This window comes from Chelonoidis abingdonii, chromosome 3 (assembly GCF_003597395.2).
Source record: "Chelonoidis abingdonii isolate Lonesome George chromosome 3, CheloAbing_2.0, whole genome shotgun sequence".
NCBI classification, from domain to species: Eukaryota; Metazoa; Chordata; order Testudines; family Testudinidae; genus Chelonoidis; species Chelonoidis abingdonii.
This window is the reverse complement of record NC_133771.1, coordinates 48625509-48641045: the sequence shown is the minus strand read 5'-3', so window position 1 is coordinate 48641045 and position 15537 is coordinate 48625509. Positions and strand designations below refer to the sequence as shown.

The 15537-nt window shown below is 41.1% G+C and overlaps 1 protein-coding gene across 3 annotated transcripts in view; it reads left to right on the top strand.

The window, feature by feature from the left end:
- HMGCLL1 (3-hydroxy-3-methylglutaryl-CoA lyase like 1) overlaps positions 1-15537 on the top strand; it is a 95814-nt gene that overhangs the window by 59678 nt on the left and 20599 nt on the right. For all 3 annotated transcript variants that reach the window (XM_032771110.1, XM_032771111.1, XM_032771109.1), the window contains exon 7: positions 1658-1846. In XM_032771110.1, the coding sequence (XP_032627001.1) occupies positions 1658-1846 (189 nt within the window). The remainder of the gene's footprint in view (positions 1-1657; positions 1847-15537) is intronic.

Sequence of the window (15537 nt, the reverse complement as noted above, 5' to 3'; positions counted from 1 at the left end):
TGAGAAATGTATTTTGATTTGAACGTGGATCTTGATGTGAAAGCAAGAATGGTTTTACTACATTTGCCATAGTCATAGCGCTCATATCCGCCTTACAAGCTTTGAACAGAACAATTCAATCCACTTGAGTCCTTTTTCATCTGTTCTTTGAATTAAGCAATAACAGCATTGCTCTAGTACTTCTGGGACTGGTGGCAAAGCACTTTGTCAGCCTCCTCCAACATATATATAGTAATCCCGCTGATGATGTCCTGGAATTGCTTTAACAGTACCGTGCAGTACAAATGAAACTACCTTGCAAAGCAGTGTATTTTTAGTTCTGTAATAGTAGATTTGTGGACTGGGATTCTGTCTCTGCAGGGTGTCCTTTTCAGTATGTTTGATGCACAGGTGGGAATGCTGTAAGGAATAAACTTGTTCAGCAACTGAAAATAATTTTTTAGAGCATTTCCGAACAAATTCAAAGACACTATGATGGTAGTTGGAAATGCCTTCTAATAAAAAGTATGGGCTTAGTCCTGCAATCCCTTATTTGCACTAAGTTACTCATATGAGTAGTTCTAGTGAAGTTTTCGGTACTGCTTACATGAGTAAGAACTGTTCATGAGAGAAAGGGTTTGTAAAATTGGGCTGTATATTAGGCATAAAAGAACCTTGTAGACTTTTAATTGTGTTACAGTTTTGAATTTTTTTCACTACAATTTTTTTATTAGTGTCCAGTTTCCTAAAAATCAAGCAATCTAGGGACTAAAATTCCTTTGGTTTTCATTAGACCTTTGATTTCGAAGGAAAGAAGAATCAGGCCTCTAGTTTACCAAAACCTAAAGGCAAGTCTTTACTAAAAATATACACAGGGAAGACAGACCAGATGGAGAATCCCCAGGAGTGGCTGTCCCTAAGAGGGTGTGGGGCCCGGGACATAGGCATCAAGTGTGTGTGTGGGGGGGGATGCTCCCCCTGGCTCCGCCCAAACCCTGCCCCCGCTCCACCCCTTCCCCCAAGGTGCCACCCCCCACCCTGCCTCTTCCCACTGCCGCCCTGCCCCTGCCCCTTGGCCCAGTTCCACACCCTCCCCTGAGTGCACTGCGCTTTCGCTCCTCTTCCCTCCCCCTCAGCGCCTCCAGGCTCAGCAAAACAGCTGATCAGTGGTAGGAGGTGGGAGGCAGGGGGAAGTGCTGATTGGCAGGGCGTGCCGGCAGGCAGGAGACACAGGGGGAGGGGGAGGTTGGTGCAGGGGGCTTCTCCTCCTCCTCATCCTCCCCACCTGCCCCCTCACCTCTGCTCCCCACTCGCCTCCTCACGAAGTATGGGGGGCTCCAAAGCACAGGGCCCGGGGCGGTCGCCCTGATTTGCTGTAGCTTAGGGGCTGCTCTCTCCCCAAGGAAGTGGGTAACTTTGGGGAAGGGTTGAGGGAGGTTAATCCATAAACATAAAAAAATCTTGATTCTTTTGGGTGTAATGGGAGAATGAGGGAGAGTGTTGTGACTTGATGAATTTGGCTTGGGAGATTATTCCATGCATGGGGGCAAGATATGAAGAGGAGAGGAACAGTGTGTTTTACTTAGATGGCAATCATTTTTTACTGTATATTCTAAGTATTATTTTTTGCTCTGGTTACATCTCATCATTTTAGAATGCTTTTCTGTTTTCTAATCAGGTGTCTAAACAGCTGTATAGCATGGGCTGCTATGAGATCTCTCTGGGGGACACAATTGGTGTGGGGACCCCCGGTAGCATGAAGAGAATGTTAGAAGCTGTTATGAAGGAAATCCCAGTGAGTGCTCTTGCTGTTCACTGCCATGACACGTATGGCCAGGCTTTAGCCAATATCCTCACAGCCATACAGGTAATTCAGATTCTCTATTTACAGATATTTTCAGTGATGATTGCACTTTAATTCATTTGCTAAATGTCTATGAAGTGCCAGTTACTTTCTGCATTTTTTATAGTAATTACTATTTTTGCACATGCTAAGGGTACCTTAGAATCCTGATTGTGTCATTTCATGAACCAGTAGAGAGACAAGGTGGGTGAGGGAATATCTTTTATTGGACCAACTTCTGTTGGTGAGAGAGACAAGCTTTTGAGCCACAGAGAGCTCTTCTTCAGGTCTGGGAAAGATCCTCTGAGCATCACAGCTAAATGCAAGGTGGAACAGATTGTTTAGCATAAGTTGTTAGCACATATTAAAATCTAAGGGCTGGTCTACACTACGGGATAAAATCGATTTTAGATACGCAATTTCAGCTATGTGAATAACGTAGCTGAAGTCGAATATCTAAAATCGATTTACTCACCCGTCTTCACCACATAGGATCGATGTCCGCGGCTCGCCATGTCGATTCCGGAACTCCGTTGGGGTTGGTGGAGTTCCGGAATCGATATAAGCGCGCTCAGGGATTGATATATCCCGTTTAGATTAGACGCGATATATCGATCCCAGAGCAATCGATTTTAACGCACCGATACGGCGCGTAGTCTAGACGTGGCCTAAATGATCATTCAAAGTAGAGTGACCTTTTAGCACCTGTGCAATCATAGGACAAAAAGTAGGGGGGTTAGTGGGTTACAGATTGTGGTAATAAACTAAATCCAGTGTTTCTGTTCTGTCTATAATTTTTTTAGTGTCTAGCATAATTCCTACTGGGAGGGTGTTCCAGACACTGGATTTATAGTTTATTACAACAATGATTCCTTAGAATATGTGCTAACTACTTATGTTAAACAACCTGTTCCACCTTGCACTTAGCTGTGATGCTTGGAGGACCTTTCTCAGACCTGAAGAAGAGTTCAGTGTGCGTCAGAAGTTTCTCTCTCGCCAACAGAAGTTGGTCCAGTCAAAGCTATCACCTCACCCACCTTGTCTCTCCAATATCCTGGGACTGACATGGCTACAACTACACTGCATATTTCATAAGCCATTATCAGTTGTCTATCAGTTAATGTCTTCAGTGTCACACAGAATAAACACACCAAGACACAGCCATGGTGATACTATGTGGCTTTGGTTTTAGTGGAAAACAAGAATATAAATTAAATATTAATGAGCCCTCAGGTACCACTTTGTTGGAAGCATGTTGTATGTCCATAGATTACCAAAGTGACTGACTGTCTAGCACCATCTAATTTAGAAAGTGCCGAAATATCAAATAAAATGATGCACAATTACTCCTTAGGTGAGTGGATTTTGAGTTTTCACACCAGCCATAACAACATATTTTGAACTGCTCAGATGGCATTAACCTAAGGCTTATTGGTTATCTATTCCGCACACGTAGTAAATATTTTGGATTCTTCTTCCACTGTTAACATGGCTTTGGTGTTCTCTTTCTATTTTCTATTTATGTACATGGAGATGGTAAAACAAATTAAATCAAACACCTTTCTAACATGTTTAGTTCCCTTTCAAATGTGATTTTAGTTGACAAAAAGACTTGTTTTTTAAAAAATTGTTCCCTTTCTATACTAATAATTTTGGATAATAGATATATTGACTTTATAGTTAAGACTTCAAAAACCTTTGTCATCTTTCAAATCCCTTCTTAAAATTCATAGCGCTTATGATGCTACAAGACACTCAACAGTGACTAGGCAGCTGATGTATTAAAACTGCTACTTAATGACCAAATTTGTTTCACTTTTACCTGGTCCTCCATACCCACCTTTGTTTGTTTTCTCTTTTGGTTGTCTTTTGTCATATGCTAAAATAGTAATTTCTTTGCAGTAGGGATTGCCTTTTTTTGATATGTGTAATGTGCCCAGCACCACAGGTCCTGATCCCTGATTGGGGTTTCTTGGTTCTACCATGATACAAATAGTAAAAAAAAAAAAAAAATGAGAAGTGAAAACAGATTGTCTCCCTGATCTTAAATCAGCCTGAGCTTGTCTGATCTTTGCTACTAAATATGTTTGTACCTAATTAGTAGTTGGATAACTTTAGTGATTAAAAACACATATAATTTCATTTTGAAAGACGCTATATAGTACATATTTTTCCTGGTGTACAAAAGATAGTGCTTTGGGATATTATGTGGGTGGCTGCTGTTTAATTCCTGATCTTGTCATTGGATAAAATAAATGCAGTCACTACCTTGTAGCTGTACAGATATTGACACATTATTTTGTATACACCAGATTGCAGTTACTGTTTGTAATAGAACCTAATTCTGCAGTTCTAGGTACAGTTTTCTTCCAAATGTATTTATTTATTTTTCATATACCTATCTGGAAGAGTTTTTGCTTGTGGGAAGCAGCTCAGATCAAACATTTGTCTTTTGGACAAGTGAGTGGTCAAGGTATTTTTTAGGCGAGTTCTAGTTTGGAAAGGCAGTATTAAAGACCAAATTTTGTACACTCATCCCTTCTGCAGAAGTTCACTGCAGATGCCAAGGTAAGAGACAGATCTTATAGTGCTAGGAGATAAGCTGTGTGGCTTCTGCTGTAGCACTATTTACATGGAAGAATGGTTGCATTGGCTAGTGGCTCCTTCATCTCCACCATCTCATAAATCCTCCACCACAAATGCTTCTTCCATGCTAATTTGCATATAAACCATGGTAACTCAGTTCTGTGGTGTGGCCCACTGTCCAGGTTCTCCATGGGTTGTGATTCCCTGTGCCTTTTCTCTTCACTTGAATCTGTTCTGCTGCCTTTCAGACCAGATGTGCCCACAGGGGAGTGGAGACCTGGATCTGGGCCTGTGTGACATATTGGCCTCTCTATGAAGTACAATGTGGGTGTAGTATTATGTAATGAAATTAATTAGGAAAAAAAAACTGTTGAGCAGCAAATTCCACTCCTCCTGAGCTACTGCAGACTAAAACCCCAGACTAAGAGCTATTGTATTTCCTAAAAACCAATAAATGACAGCAGGAAAGCCACAGATCACTCTACACTAATTTAGTCAGTGCTTGGATGTGATATCTCTTGGGGTACCTCATACGTAGGTCAGGAAGAGGTGTTGGTGATTTCAGAAGTAATTTTTTGTACTGATTGCATTGTGTCATGCAAGTTTATATAAGTCCAGGACATTTTCTTTTGGTTGGGGTTGATCCAAAATACTATAGGACTGACTGAATGAATGTGCATAAGAATTTAGTGGGGAAGTAGCTTTGCTATTTAAGTAGTGGGTTTTATGTGTGTTAATTTAACAAAAGGGTAGGTAGTGATACATGACAGAAATTAGCCAACCTTTAAATGGTAAGTATTTTTTTAAGTTGTTGAGGGGAATAATAAAAATGAAAAGCATTGACTAGAAAGATGATTTTTCTTTTTTTAGGAGATTTTTCTGTATAAATGTAAAGGACATATTGCTTCATATTTCAAAAGAATAAATAAAAGATTTTAAATAGATTGACTCTTGACTGACCAGCTGAAACTTGGCTGAAGGAGGAAACTAAAATATCAGAATATAGAATGTATAGAAGTGACAAACTCAGCAAGACTGTATGGGGTATGGCTACATGGTTAGGCAAATACAATATTTTTGAGTAAAATTACATATGTAGGCTGGATAATGTGATAAAGAGAAAATTTAGCTGAAAGAAACAGTGAAACATATTTATAGGAAACTATCAACCTCTAAGGGAGAATAAAAAGATCAGGAAAATTCTGTGTAGGAGAAGTCCAGTAATGTTAGAACACTGATTGCTGGTGATTTTAATTATCTTGAAATTGACTTGCGTAGGATTTAGAGAACACTAAGAAAGGGAGTGTGTTTTTATACACATAGCATAGTACTGTAAACACTTAAATAAACTTAAGGGTAAATAAGAAAACACTTTTCAGCATATTGGAAATGAATATGTTGAGTGTGGAGAAATACTAATTGCGTGATTTATGCATTAATAATTTGAACTAAATAGGGATTTGGACCTGTAAATTCACACTTAGGTCAGTAATGAATGCTGCATGAGTTAATCTTGTTAACACCAGTTTGAGTATGTTTAAAAATAAAACTGTAGTCACTCATTTTCAAATAACTAACATTGATAAATGTGTGCCTCTGCTGAGGATGAGTGAAAGAAGCAGCCAAAACAACAAAAAAGAGGTAGACCTAAAACCATTGAATTTTGATGGAATGTGGAACAAAGGGAAGATAATTTTTTTACAAGGAAATATAGAATAGAAAACCTATTTGTGCAAGGCTGGTATTCTGCACTGGAATCTGCAGACTTGTATCCCTGCACGTGGTTGTGTACAAAGCTGCGTGAGCCATGCTAGTAGATCTGAATGCATGATTACAGTTAGTGGGGCTTTAGCCCATCCACCTCTGCTCCTCCCCACTAACGGTAATATGTAGGATTGGTGAAATTCAATCGTTACTTTTTTATAATTGATGGACAATTTCAATGTTTATTTTAAGCATTTATTATCTATTGATTTTTTAAAAATATTCACAATTGTGCAAAATTATGGGTTTTAAGCACTTAAGCATTATTTTTATCTATTTAAATTTTTCCACTTGTGGGAAATTTGGGGAGGCTAAATAGTGAGGGGCTAAGAAAATATCAATTTAATGACAGTAGATGTTAAGATTCAACATAATATGTAAAAATATAAATAAGTAAATACTTTAAATCAAACTCTAAGTTCTCAAGAAACATTCTTCTTTCTTTGCCTATCTGTAAATTTTTTATCATCATCAATGGAAATATATTTTATGGGTGTGTATGTGTGTGTGGTGAAATTGACCTGTCATGACATTTACCAATAAAAATCTAATCCTTCCAAGTTTCTCTCTCTCTCTGTTTCTCTCTATGTATATATGTGGGACTCACAACTCTAATTTCTCTTTACCTTTTCTTGTATTTTGCATTTGTAAATTGATGGTTTGTGTTTTTAATGAATTGCATATGTGAGCTCAGAAATTTATCCTCTTAAATCTATTTTAAAAAATGCCATATATTTTTTTAGAAGTAAACCTTTATGAAACTTGCAGTTATCCTAGGTTCATGTGAACACTTTCTTTAGTTTTAGTTTTCATAAGTTTCACACTTCCTGGATTTTTTTTCCCCTCTGAGTTTCAATTTCAGATACACAATTTATGGTAAAGCCAGGAGGTTTTTCCTGGTTTTGTATGAAAATCATGCAAACCACAAATTTTGCATTATTTCAATGCGAAACTTTACATAGTCTCTGTAAACTTTGTCTATGTTTGCTTGAAAGGGTTCATGACCCAAAGGGAAATCTTTCAAACCAGGTAAGTTTGTTTTTAAACATCTAAAAACGTCTGGGAAAATATGGATGTATGGTAACCCTAAGTCCAAAGTCCCAGGGCTGGCGGCGCTTCCTGGGGCAGTGCTGGCGCCAGCCCACTGGCAGGAGCCTGCAGTGTGGGCTGCCCCTAAGCACAAAGGTGGAGGAGGTCTCTGTGTGCTGCACTGGCTCCCTCCTGCTCAATCAAAGCTGTGGGGACATGGCTTGCAGGCAACGGCAGTGGGCAGAGAGCCCTCCGCTCTGCCCCCCCCGCACGACCCAACCTGACCCTAGGAGCCAGAGGGACCTGCTGGATGGTTCCTGGGAGCTGCCCCAGGTAAGCACTGCAAGGACTCCCCACCTCGCCCCCCCCGGCAGGTCCCTCTGGCTCTTAGGGTCGGGTCAGGGGGAGCAGAGGGCTCTCTGCATGCTGCCAGCACCTGCAAGCCCTGCTCCGTGACTCTGGCAGCTCCCATTGGCACTTTTTCCAGCCAGTGGGAGCCACAGAGCTCGCGCTTGTGGCGGTCGCAGCATCTGGAGATGGGTGGGCGGGCAGGTGTGAGGAGGCAAGAAGTGGCAAGCCAGTGGCAGGCAGGGGTTCTTGAGGCGGGCATGGGGGTTTCTGGCAGGGGAGTGAGGAGGTGGGAGGAGGCAAGCAGTGAGTGGGGGACTGAGGAGGGATGCAGCAAGGCAGCGGCGGGCCAGGGGGTGAGGAGGGGTGTGGTGTTGGCGCCGAGCGGGGGGGGCGGGACCTGAGGCAGAGTGGTGGTGGAGCGTGGGAAAAGAAGGGGTTGTCTGTGAGTAGGGCCGACACCCTCTGTAGTGTGTCCTCTTTTTTGAATGTTCAAATATGGTAACCCTAATCAGGGGTGGGAAACTTTTTGGCCCGAGGGCCACATTGGGGTTGTAAAACTGTATGGAGGGCCGGGTAGGGAAGGCTGTGCCTCCCCAAATAGCCTGACCCCCACCCGCTATCCACTCCCTCCCACTACCCGCCCCCTAACTGCCCCCCTCAGATATCCCACCTCATCCAACTCCCCCTGCTCCTTGTCCCCTAACTGCCCCCTCCTCGGACCCCGACCCCTAACTGCCCCCCAGAAGCCCAAGATCTATCCAACCTCCCCTGCTTCCTGTCCCCTGACTGCCGCAACTCTTATCCACACCCTCACCCTCTGACAGGCCCCCCGGGACCCCATGCCTATCCAACCCCCGTGTTCCCTGTCCCCTGTCCCCTTACTGCCCCCCCCAAAACTAATGCCGCATCCAACCTCTCCCTGTCCCCTGACTGCCCCCCGGGACTCCCTGCCCCTTATCCAACCTCCTGGCCCAAGCCTTGGCTCCCTTATCATGCCAGTCATAGCAGCAAGTCAGGTAGCCAAGCCACCCGGCCAGAGCTAGACACACTGCCATTCTGCTCCGCAGGAGCACGCTGCTCTGCTGCCCAGAGCGCTGCCTGCACAGCAGCATGGCTGCGGGGGAGGGTAGACAACAGGGGAGGGGCTGGGAGCTAGCTTCCTTGTCTGGGAGCTCAAGAACCGGGCAGGGTGGTCCCACGGGCTGCACTATGGCTCGCGGGCCATAGTTTGCCCACCTCTGCACTATATATGCAAAATACAGAGTAAAATTAAAAGTTTTGGTCCCAGTTACCAGAGTCATCCATGGGACTGTCCCAATTTGCTTGAGGGTCTGCATCACCCTGTGTGATTATGACATCCCACAACAGCTATTTGTTCAGAACATAAAAGAAAATGAAACACTGGCACTGGGATGGATTCAAAAGTGGAAGTGAATTCAAAATGTTTATCCTTAATGGAGAGCTAACTCCCCAAAATATCAGGGCGTTTTGTGGTCCAGTATGGTGTTAAATGGCCTCTATTTCAAATAACCAATATTCAGGTTTAGCCTTCTTCCGCCCTGGGATTCAGTCCACCTCTAATCTTCTCCCTCTCCCTCTGTATCTGAAAGGGGTGGGGGTTGGGGTGAACATGGGTAAACATGAAGGATAAATTCTGCAAAGACTTAAATTCTCTCCTTCCTTCAGGCTGATAGGGCCCAGCAGTCATCTACTAGCTCTCATGTTCACCTCCAGGAGATGCCCCCCCGAGCCTCTCATCTGCACTGGACACTAGGCACAAGTTGCAATGAAATTACAAACTCACTTAAATTTACAGGTTTAATAAACTGTCTTTACTCCTTATTAACCTTAAACTGGACCTCCAGGATGTTGTAAGGAAGCCGAAAAACATTGTCAATCTTGCTCAGAAGGAAAAATGTTCCTGTTCCCCAAAACGGGCAATCAGAGAGTTCTCGAGAGGGCTGAGGGCAATGTTTCTCACAATGCTGTAGGAGGAAAGAAGTTTTTGTAGGTAAGTGGCTGCCTATATTCCTATTTGAATGATAAACTTAATCCTGGAATTAGGCAGCCTGAAACCTTGCATAGGCATCTTTTAAAATTATTAGATGTTAAAAAGCAAAAATAATTAGACTAGGTTTAGTGAAACTGTTGGCATTATATTACACATAGGTTTGTACACCAGCAGGGAGGCATTATGCCCAATGCATGAGGCACAAGCAGTCGTAAGAGCTGGCTTCTATTTCTGGCTCTGCCACTGACTTGCCGTGTGGCCATCGGGAAATTACTTCTCCGTTTCCCCCTGCGTAAAATAGAGTTGATACTCATCGTCCTTTGTAAAATGCCATTAAATCTATGGATGGAGAGTGCTGTAGATGTGCAAATTATTATTATTAGTGTGGTACCAATTCAAAGGCTATTTTCAATGCATAATGTGGAAACTATAGGGAAAAACTTTTCTGAAACTTGAGGGGGGTGTTTTTTGAATAAATGTAATTTTATGATGAAAAGAGGAAAGAATGAAAGGAGGAAGGGCAATAAAAACAACAGAATTATTAAGTTGTGTAAACATGCCAAGTGACCTAATTATCATCATTCTTGCCCTCCTTTCCGCTCCACATTCTTGTTTGTTTCTGACCTTCGCCAGTGTTGTGTTGAATGTAAGTTGTACAATTTTGGGGGGAGGGTATCTTGTTTTGTAAAGCATCTAGCACATTGTAGGGTGCTTGAAAAAATGCAATACTATACTGCTTTGGGAAAATACGTATAGCAGATGGACAGGTTTTAATAGACAGTATCACAATTCCACGTTGTTCAGTAAACTGCTATTTAAAAAGGAAAAGCACAGCTTGAGTAAGAATAGCCGATATGGGATTCAGGAAGGGATGGTCATGCTTCACTATTTCACTGGAATTCTTTGAGATGGTTACTGCCAAAGCAGACAAAGGATATGTAGTGGCCATCGTCTGCTTTGATTTTTCAGAAAACAGTTTACAGTGTTCCTTACTGGAAGTCAATGTTAAGGCATGGAAACATGTAATAAGTGGAAAGTTGGCTAAATGGCAGGAAACAAATGGGAGCTGTAAAATGGAATTTTTTCAAACTGAAAAGAACATACCAGCAGGGTAGTGGAGGGCTCCGTCTGTGCATCCCAGGTTTTATTACTTAAACAAATGACTTACAGTACCATTGATGCTGGTATGGAGGGCAAGTTTTCCAATTTTTTAGCTATTAAACTGTGAATAATCATCATGAGAAATGAGAGAGTTGGACACTTCACTACATAGACAGTTAATATTCTACAGTATGCCAAATAAAATCAATTTTGGAGCAAAAACATAAGAATAAGAACATATCCCATTTTAGGATCAGTAAAAGACCACTCAGTCCACATGCTTGTCATTTAAAAATTGTATCTCACCCCCACTTTTCTGCTCTTTAGCTTTCTTCTCCACGAAATGATCTAGCATAGGTACCTTTTAAGGCCCAGCCTAAATTTGAAATTGCCTTTAAGAATCAGCTTAAAAAAGATAAAGCTTATGAACACGGACTATGCCTTTACATTTTCACTAGCAAACTGAAGAGGTAATTAGCAAGATAACAGCATTTCTCAGAGAACATGAGGGAAACAACTTTTTTTCCTACTTTGCAGCAGCAATTATATAAGAAGCCAGGAGTTTGTGGATTAGAAACTTGAGCTGAAATCAATAAGTAACATGAGATTGGGAAAGCATCCTTGAGGTTTCTTAACATCAGCAGTTAACTAAGCAAAGAAGAGTAAGACTATATCCAGTGAAAGTGAAAATTGAGAGGAAAACAGAAAAGACAGGTGAGAAATGGCAGGTGATCTGTGAAATGAAGAAAAGGCTCCAGATCATAAGGTTCCAGTGAAGAAAACCAAAAAGAGGGGGTGGAGTGCAGGAAACCAGAAACCAGAAAACCACTGGTACCAGGAGGCCTAGTAATGTCTAACCAGGCAGCTACTTTTGTGAAAAAAGTCCACACTAACGCAATGAGCAAAGCAGATTTAATTATGGAAAAGATTGGGAAATATGGAATATATAAGTATATTCACAATAGTAAAGATGTTTGCAACCTTTCCCCTGCTATTTGTGTCTTGTTCTTTTTTGTAGGAACTCCTTTTTAAAATGGAAGAATATGTAGCCACAAAACTCTGTAAAGAAAGGGAAAGAGCCTTTCACCTGTTTGTTTGTTTGTTTGTTTTTAAATAAAATTTGTGATTATAGCAGTAAGCCACTGCAGGTATGTATTAGTAGGCAATTGGTGCTCTTCTCAAGTGGTCAAAGCCTTTGGCCCCTGTGCTTCAGAACATACCAATAACCTTCTAATATACACATCCATTGCTTATTGCTATAAGCACAAACTTATCCCTAAAACTAATTATGTAGATTCAGAGAGGTTAAATTGTGAGCTCTTCAGGGCAAGGTTGTTTATTTGTATTAAAGTAGCCTCCAGAGGTCTGAACTGAGACTGAAGCCCTATTGTACATACACATAGCAAGATGTAACCCCTTCCCTCATCCCAATCCCAAAGAACATACAATCTAAATAACATGCTTCTGGTTCAGTGCCCAGCACCTTGTTAGCACTTAAAAAGTAATAACAAGCCCTTTTTCTTCCCACCTCCCCACAGTTTAATGATTATGTTTCAGAAGTTTGGAGCCCTGGCAGTTAGTGAGCCAACAGACCTGCTGACTAGATTGGTTTCAGTGTACTATTCAGACAAAAGGATTCTGCAGCCATTATGGATTATCCCGATCTTCAAATTCCCCTCACTAGACTTTACTTTGAGCTGTAGGTGGAACTGCAACTCTCTTTGGCTTAAGTTCAAACCTCAACTGTTTGTCTCAACAGTTTTTCTCATTCTAGAATTTCTCATTCTAATATATGAGAGAGAGACACACACAGAATGCACTCAGGAGAATTACAGTGGCAACTGGGAGGTCAAATCTGTAACATTTAGGGGATTTAAAGGCTAGAGTTCAAATACCTCCCTGCTTTACTTTCACAGAAGTCAACAGATTTACACAAAGGATGAATTTCGCTCTTTCTCTCTTAATTTTCTCCATATCTGGTTAAATTGTTTTCTCCTGGAATAAATTTTTATTGTACCCACCCTTCTTCCATATTAAATACCTACTCTTTCCCTACTGTGAATTTCCCATGCATTAAGTGCCATCAAGTAGCATGTCTCACATTTTGCAAGGTCTTCTTTTCTGAATTCCAGTATTTTTGTGCAGTTGTCTGATCAGCAGCCACTTATCAGCATTTAAAACCTGATAATATGTTATACTCCATCTTCATTTATAATTTTCTAGTGTGTTTCCAGTTATTAGATCCAGAACACTCAGGTCATTCTGATCTAGTTGGCTTTTCAGCTAATATGTAATTAAGCAGTCTTGTACTACTTCCATTAACGTGCTTCCTTCACATGAAAAAAACATAAAGAATGAGACAATGTACGTCAAATGATATTTAGCTCCCAGGCAGGTTCTCTTCTGCTATATCCTTTTTTGAGATACAGATCTGGGCAGCTAGCTAGTGAAAGGAACAGAAACCATGGACTCAAAGGATTATCAGAGGACAAACCTGTCGACCTTGGTCAGTTCACATTCAAGATTCCTGGCTCCTTATCCCTTTTTCCTCACTCCAGCATTAGTTACATGTCTTGCGAAGTTGCTGGTGCAGCCAATGATTGCACCATTTCCATCTAACGCTTTTTGGTTTCTCTGTTAGGATTCATATGGGCCTTAGAGTTATTTATGTATGTTTTACCAGCAGGTTTTTTGCCTTTTTGAGGTCAACATGCTCCATAGAATACCACATTCTGTGCCTCTTCCTTTCTGCTGGCCACCTCCAATCTCTTTTTGCCTTATATTGCCTCCATCAACATTTAAGTGGAGTGGAGAGGATGCCAGCAACTCCACAGGAAGGTAGGGAAATCATAGTAAGCAGATGTCTTTCCCATACATTCATTCCCTCCACTCTATTTTGCATGGCACTTGTGTGAATTTTCTCTCTTCCACTGTTGTCTTTCTAATCACTATTTGGTAGTTGTAATCCCATGTGCCCACAGCAATGGCCTTTTTAGAGACCTCCTATTATCATTTAAACTGTATCTTGTTAAACTTGACTATTTAAATGACTAAGAGTCAGTATAATCCTGTTCTGAAGTGGGCTGGGCAGTAATCCAGCTCTTTCTCTTAGGGACAGATATTCATTTTTTGGACTAGAAATTAATTACTTCCAAATGCTGAAAATGTAGAGAGCCTTTTTAAAAAGTTGTCTGGGTGCTTATAGAATCAAGTTAATTTGAAAAGTTTTCAGAATGTAACTTAATCACTTCTAAAATATTTAAAAATTAACTGTTTAGTATTTACAGAAAGTGCCAAAATTAAAAAACTGAAGTCCAGTATTCACAGAATAGTTAAAGAATAGGGCATGGTAGGATCAGCTTTTCTGCATGCCACTTTGCCATTGAGACTTAACTGATCTTGCAGAGGTGAAAGGGTCTCGACTGGCTTCTTAACTGAGATTAACAACATGGCTGATGGTATATTTGGGAACATGTAATTGGACTATTTATTTTACAACTTTTAATCAAGGGCATCTTGGTTAGATAGATCAGGAAGCAGATGGTGGGGGATATTTTGTGTATTACCAAGATACATGTATTTGTTTTATCCTGGGCTTCACTCACTTCCTGAATCAAGTGAACAAAAATTTATTGTTTCTACAGATTGTGTATATATTATACACACATGCACACAAATAGTTAAAAGAATATTATTCAGGTTGCAGAGTCAAATATTGAAAAGTTAGGAAATGCCAGAATTAAGGTTGCATAGTACATTATGATTCAGTCTTTAATTATTTAGTTTTAGTTTTAGTCTAGGGTTTGCTGGCATCCTTTCATATGCAAGAGATGGTGGGAGTTGCAATCTATGATGTAGATGGTTTGCAATGTCTCATGTGACTGAATAGTCCAATTGGAGATTTGCATGATCTTTGGCAGTTATTGCAAATGTATGGATCTTGGTTAGGGGCTGCTTGCTTCCTATGCTCTTTTCTCTTCAAGGTGTAGGAGTCAGCTTCTGTCATGGACTTTGATACCCTGATGCAGACGATGGTGCCCACTTGTTACGATCACTTGCCAAGATTTCTTATTGGTCTGGATCAATTCCAAATTCCATCATATCTCGCTTGCATGTGTCCTTATAGCAAAGCTTGGAACATCCTGTTGTTCTTGTTCCCCATATAACATGTCCTTGGGTGTGCATCCATCTTCCAACTTACTCAGATGGCCCAGCGAATGCAGTCATCTTTGCTTGAGCAGGGCTGTCATACATGGTAAATTTTCCCTTTGAAGAACCTTTGCAGTATTGACTTTATCTTGCCATTTGATATGGAGTATGCAGCGTAAATAATGTAGGTGGAAACTGTTTAACCTTTTCTCCTGATGAGCGTAAATTGCCATGTTTCCTCACCATACATGAGAGTGCTGAGGACACAAGCTTGGTACACTAGCATTTTGGTGTTGATAGTAAGCTTTGAGTTGTTCCATGCTCTTTTAGTTAGTCTGCTAAAGGTGGTGGCAGCCTTTCCAACATGAACATTTAGTTCTTCATCCAGTGAGACGTTGGTGGTCACTGTAGAACTAAATAGCTGAACTTTTGGACTACTTCTAGCTGGTTTGCATTTAAGGTAATTGAAGGATCTTGTGGAACCCCCTATCCAAATCAATCATTTTCTTGATGCTGTTGGTGAGAACAAACGCCTGACAGCCACTTGAAAAGCAGTCCATGAGTTCTTGTTGTAGTTGTTCCTTGTGGGCTATGAGGGCAATATCATCAGTGAATAGAAGTTCCCTGATTAGTACCTTTTTTACTTTGGTCTTTGACTTAAGTCAGGACATGGTGAAGAGTTTCCCATCTGATCTTGTGTAGAGATACACTTCAGCTTTCATGT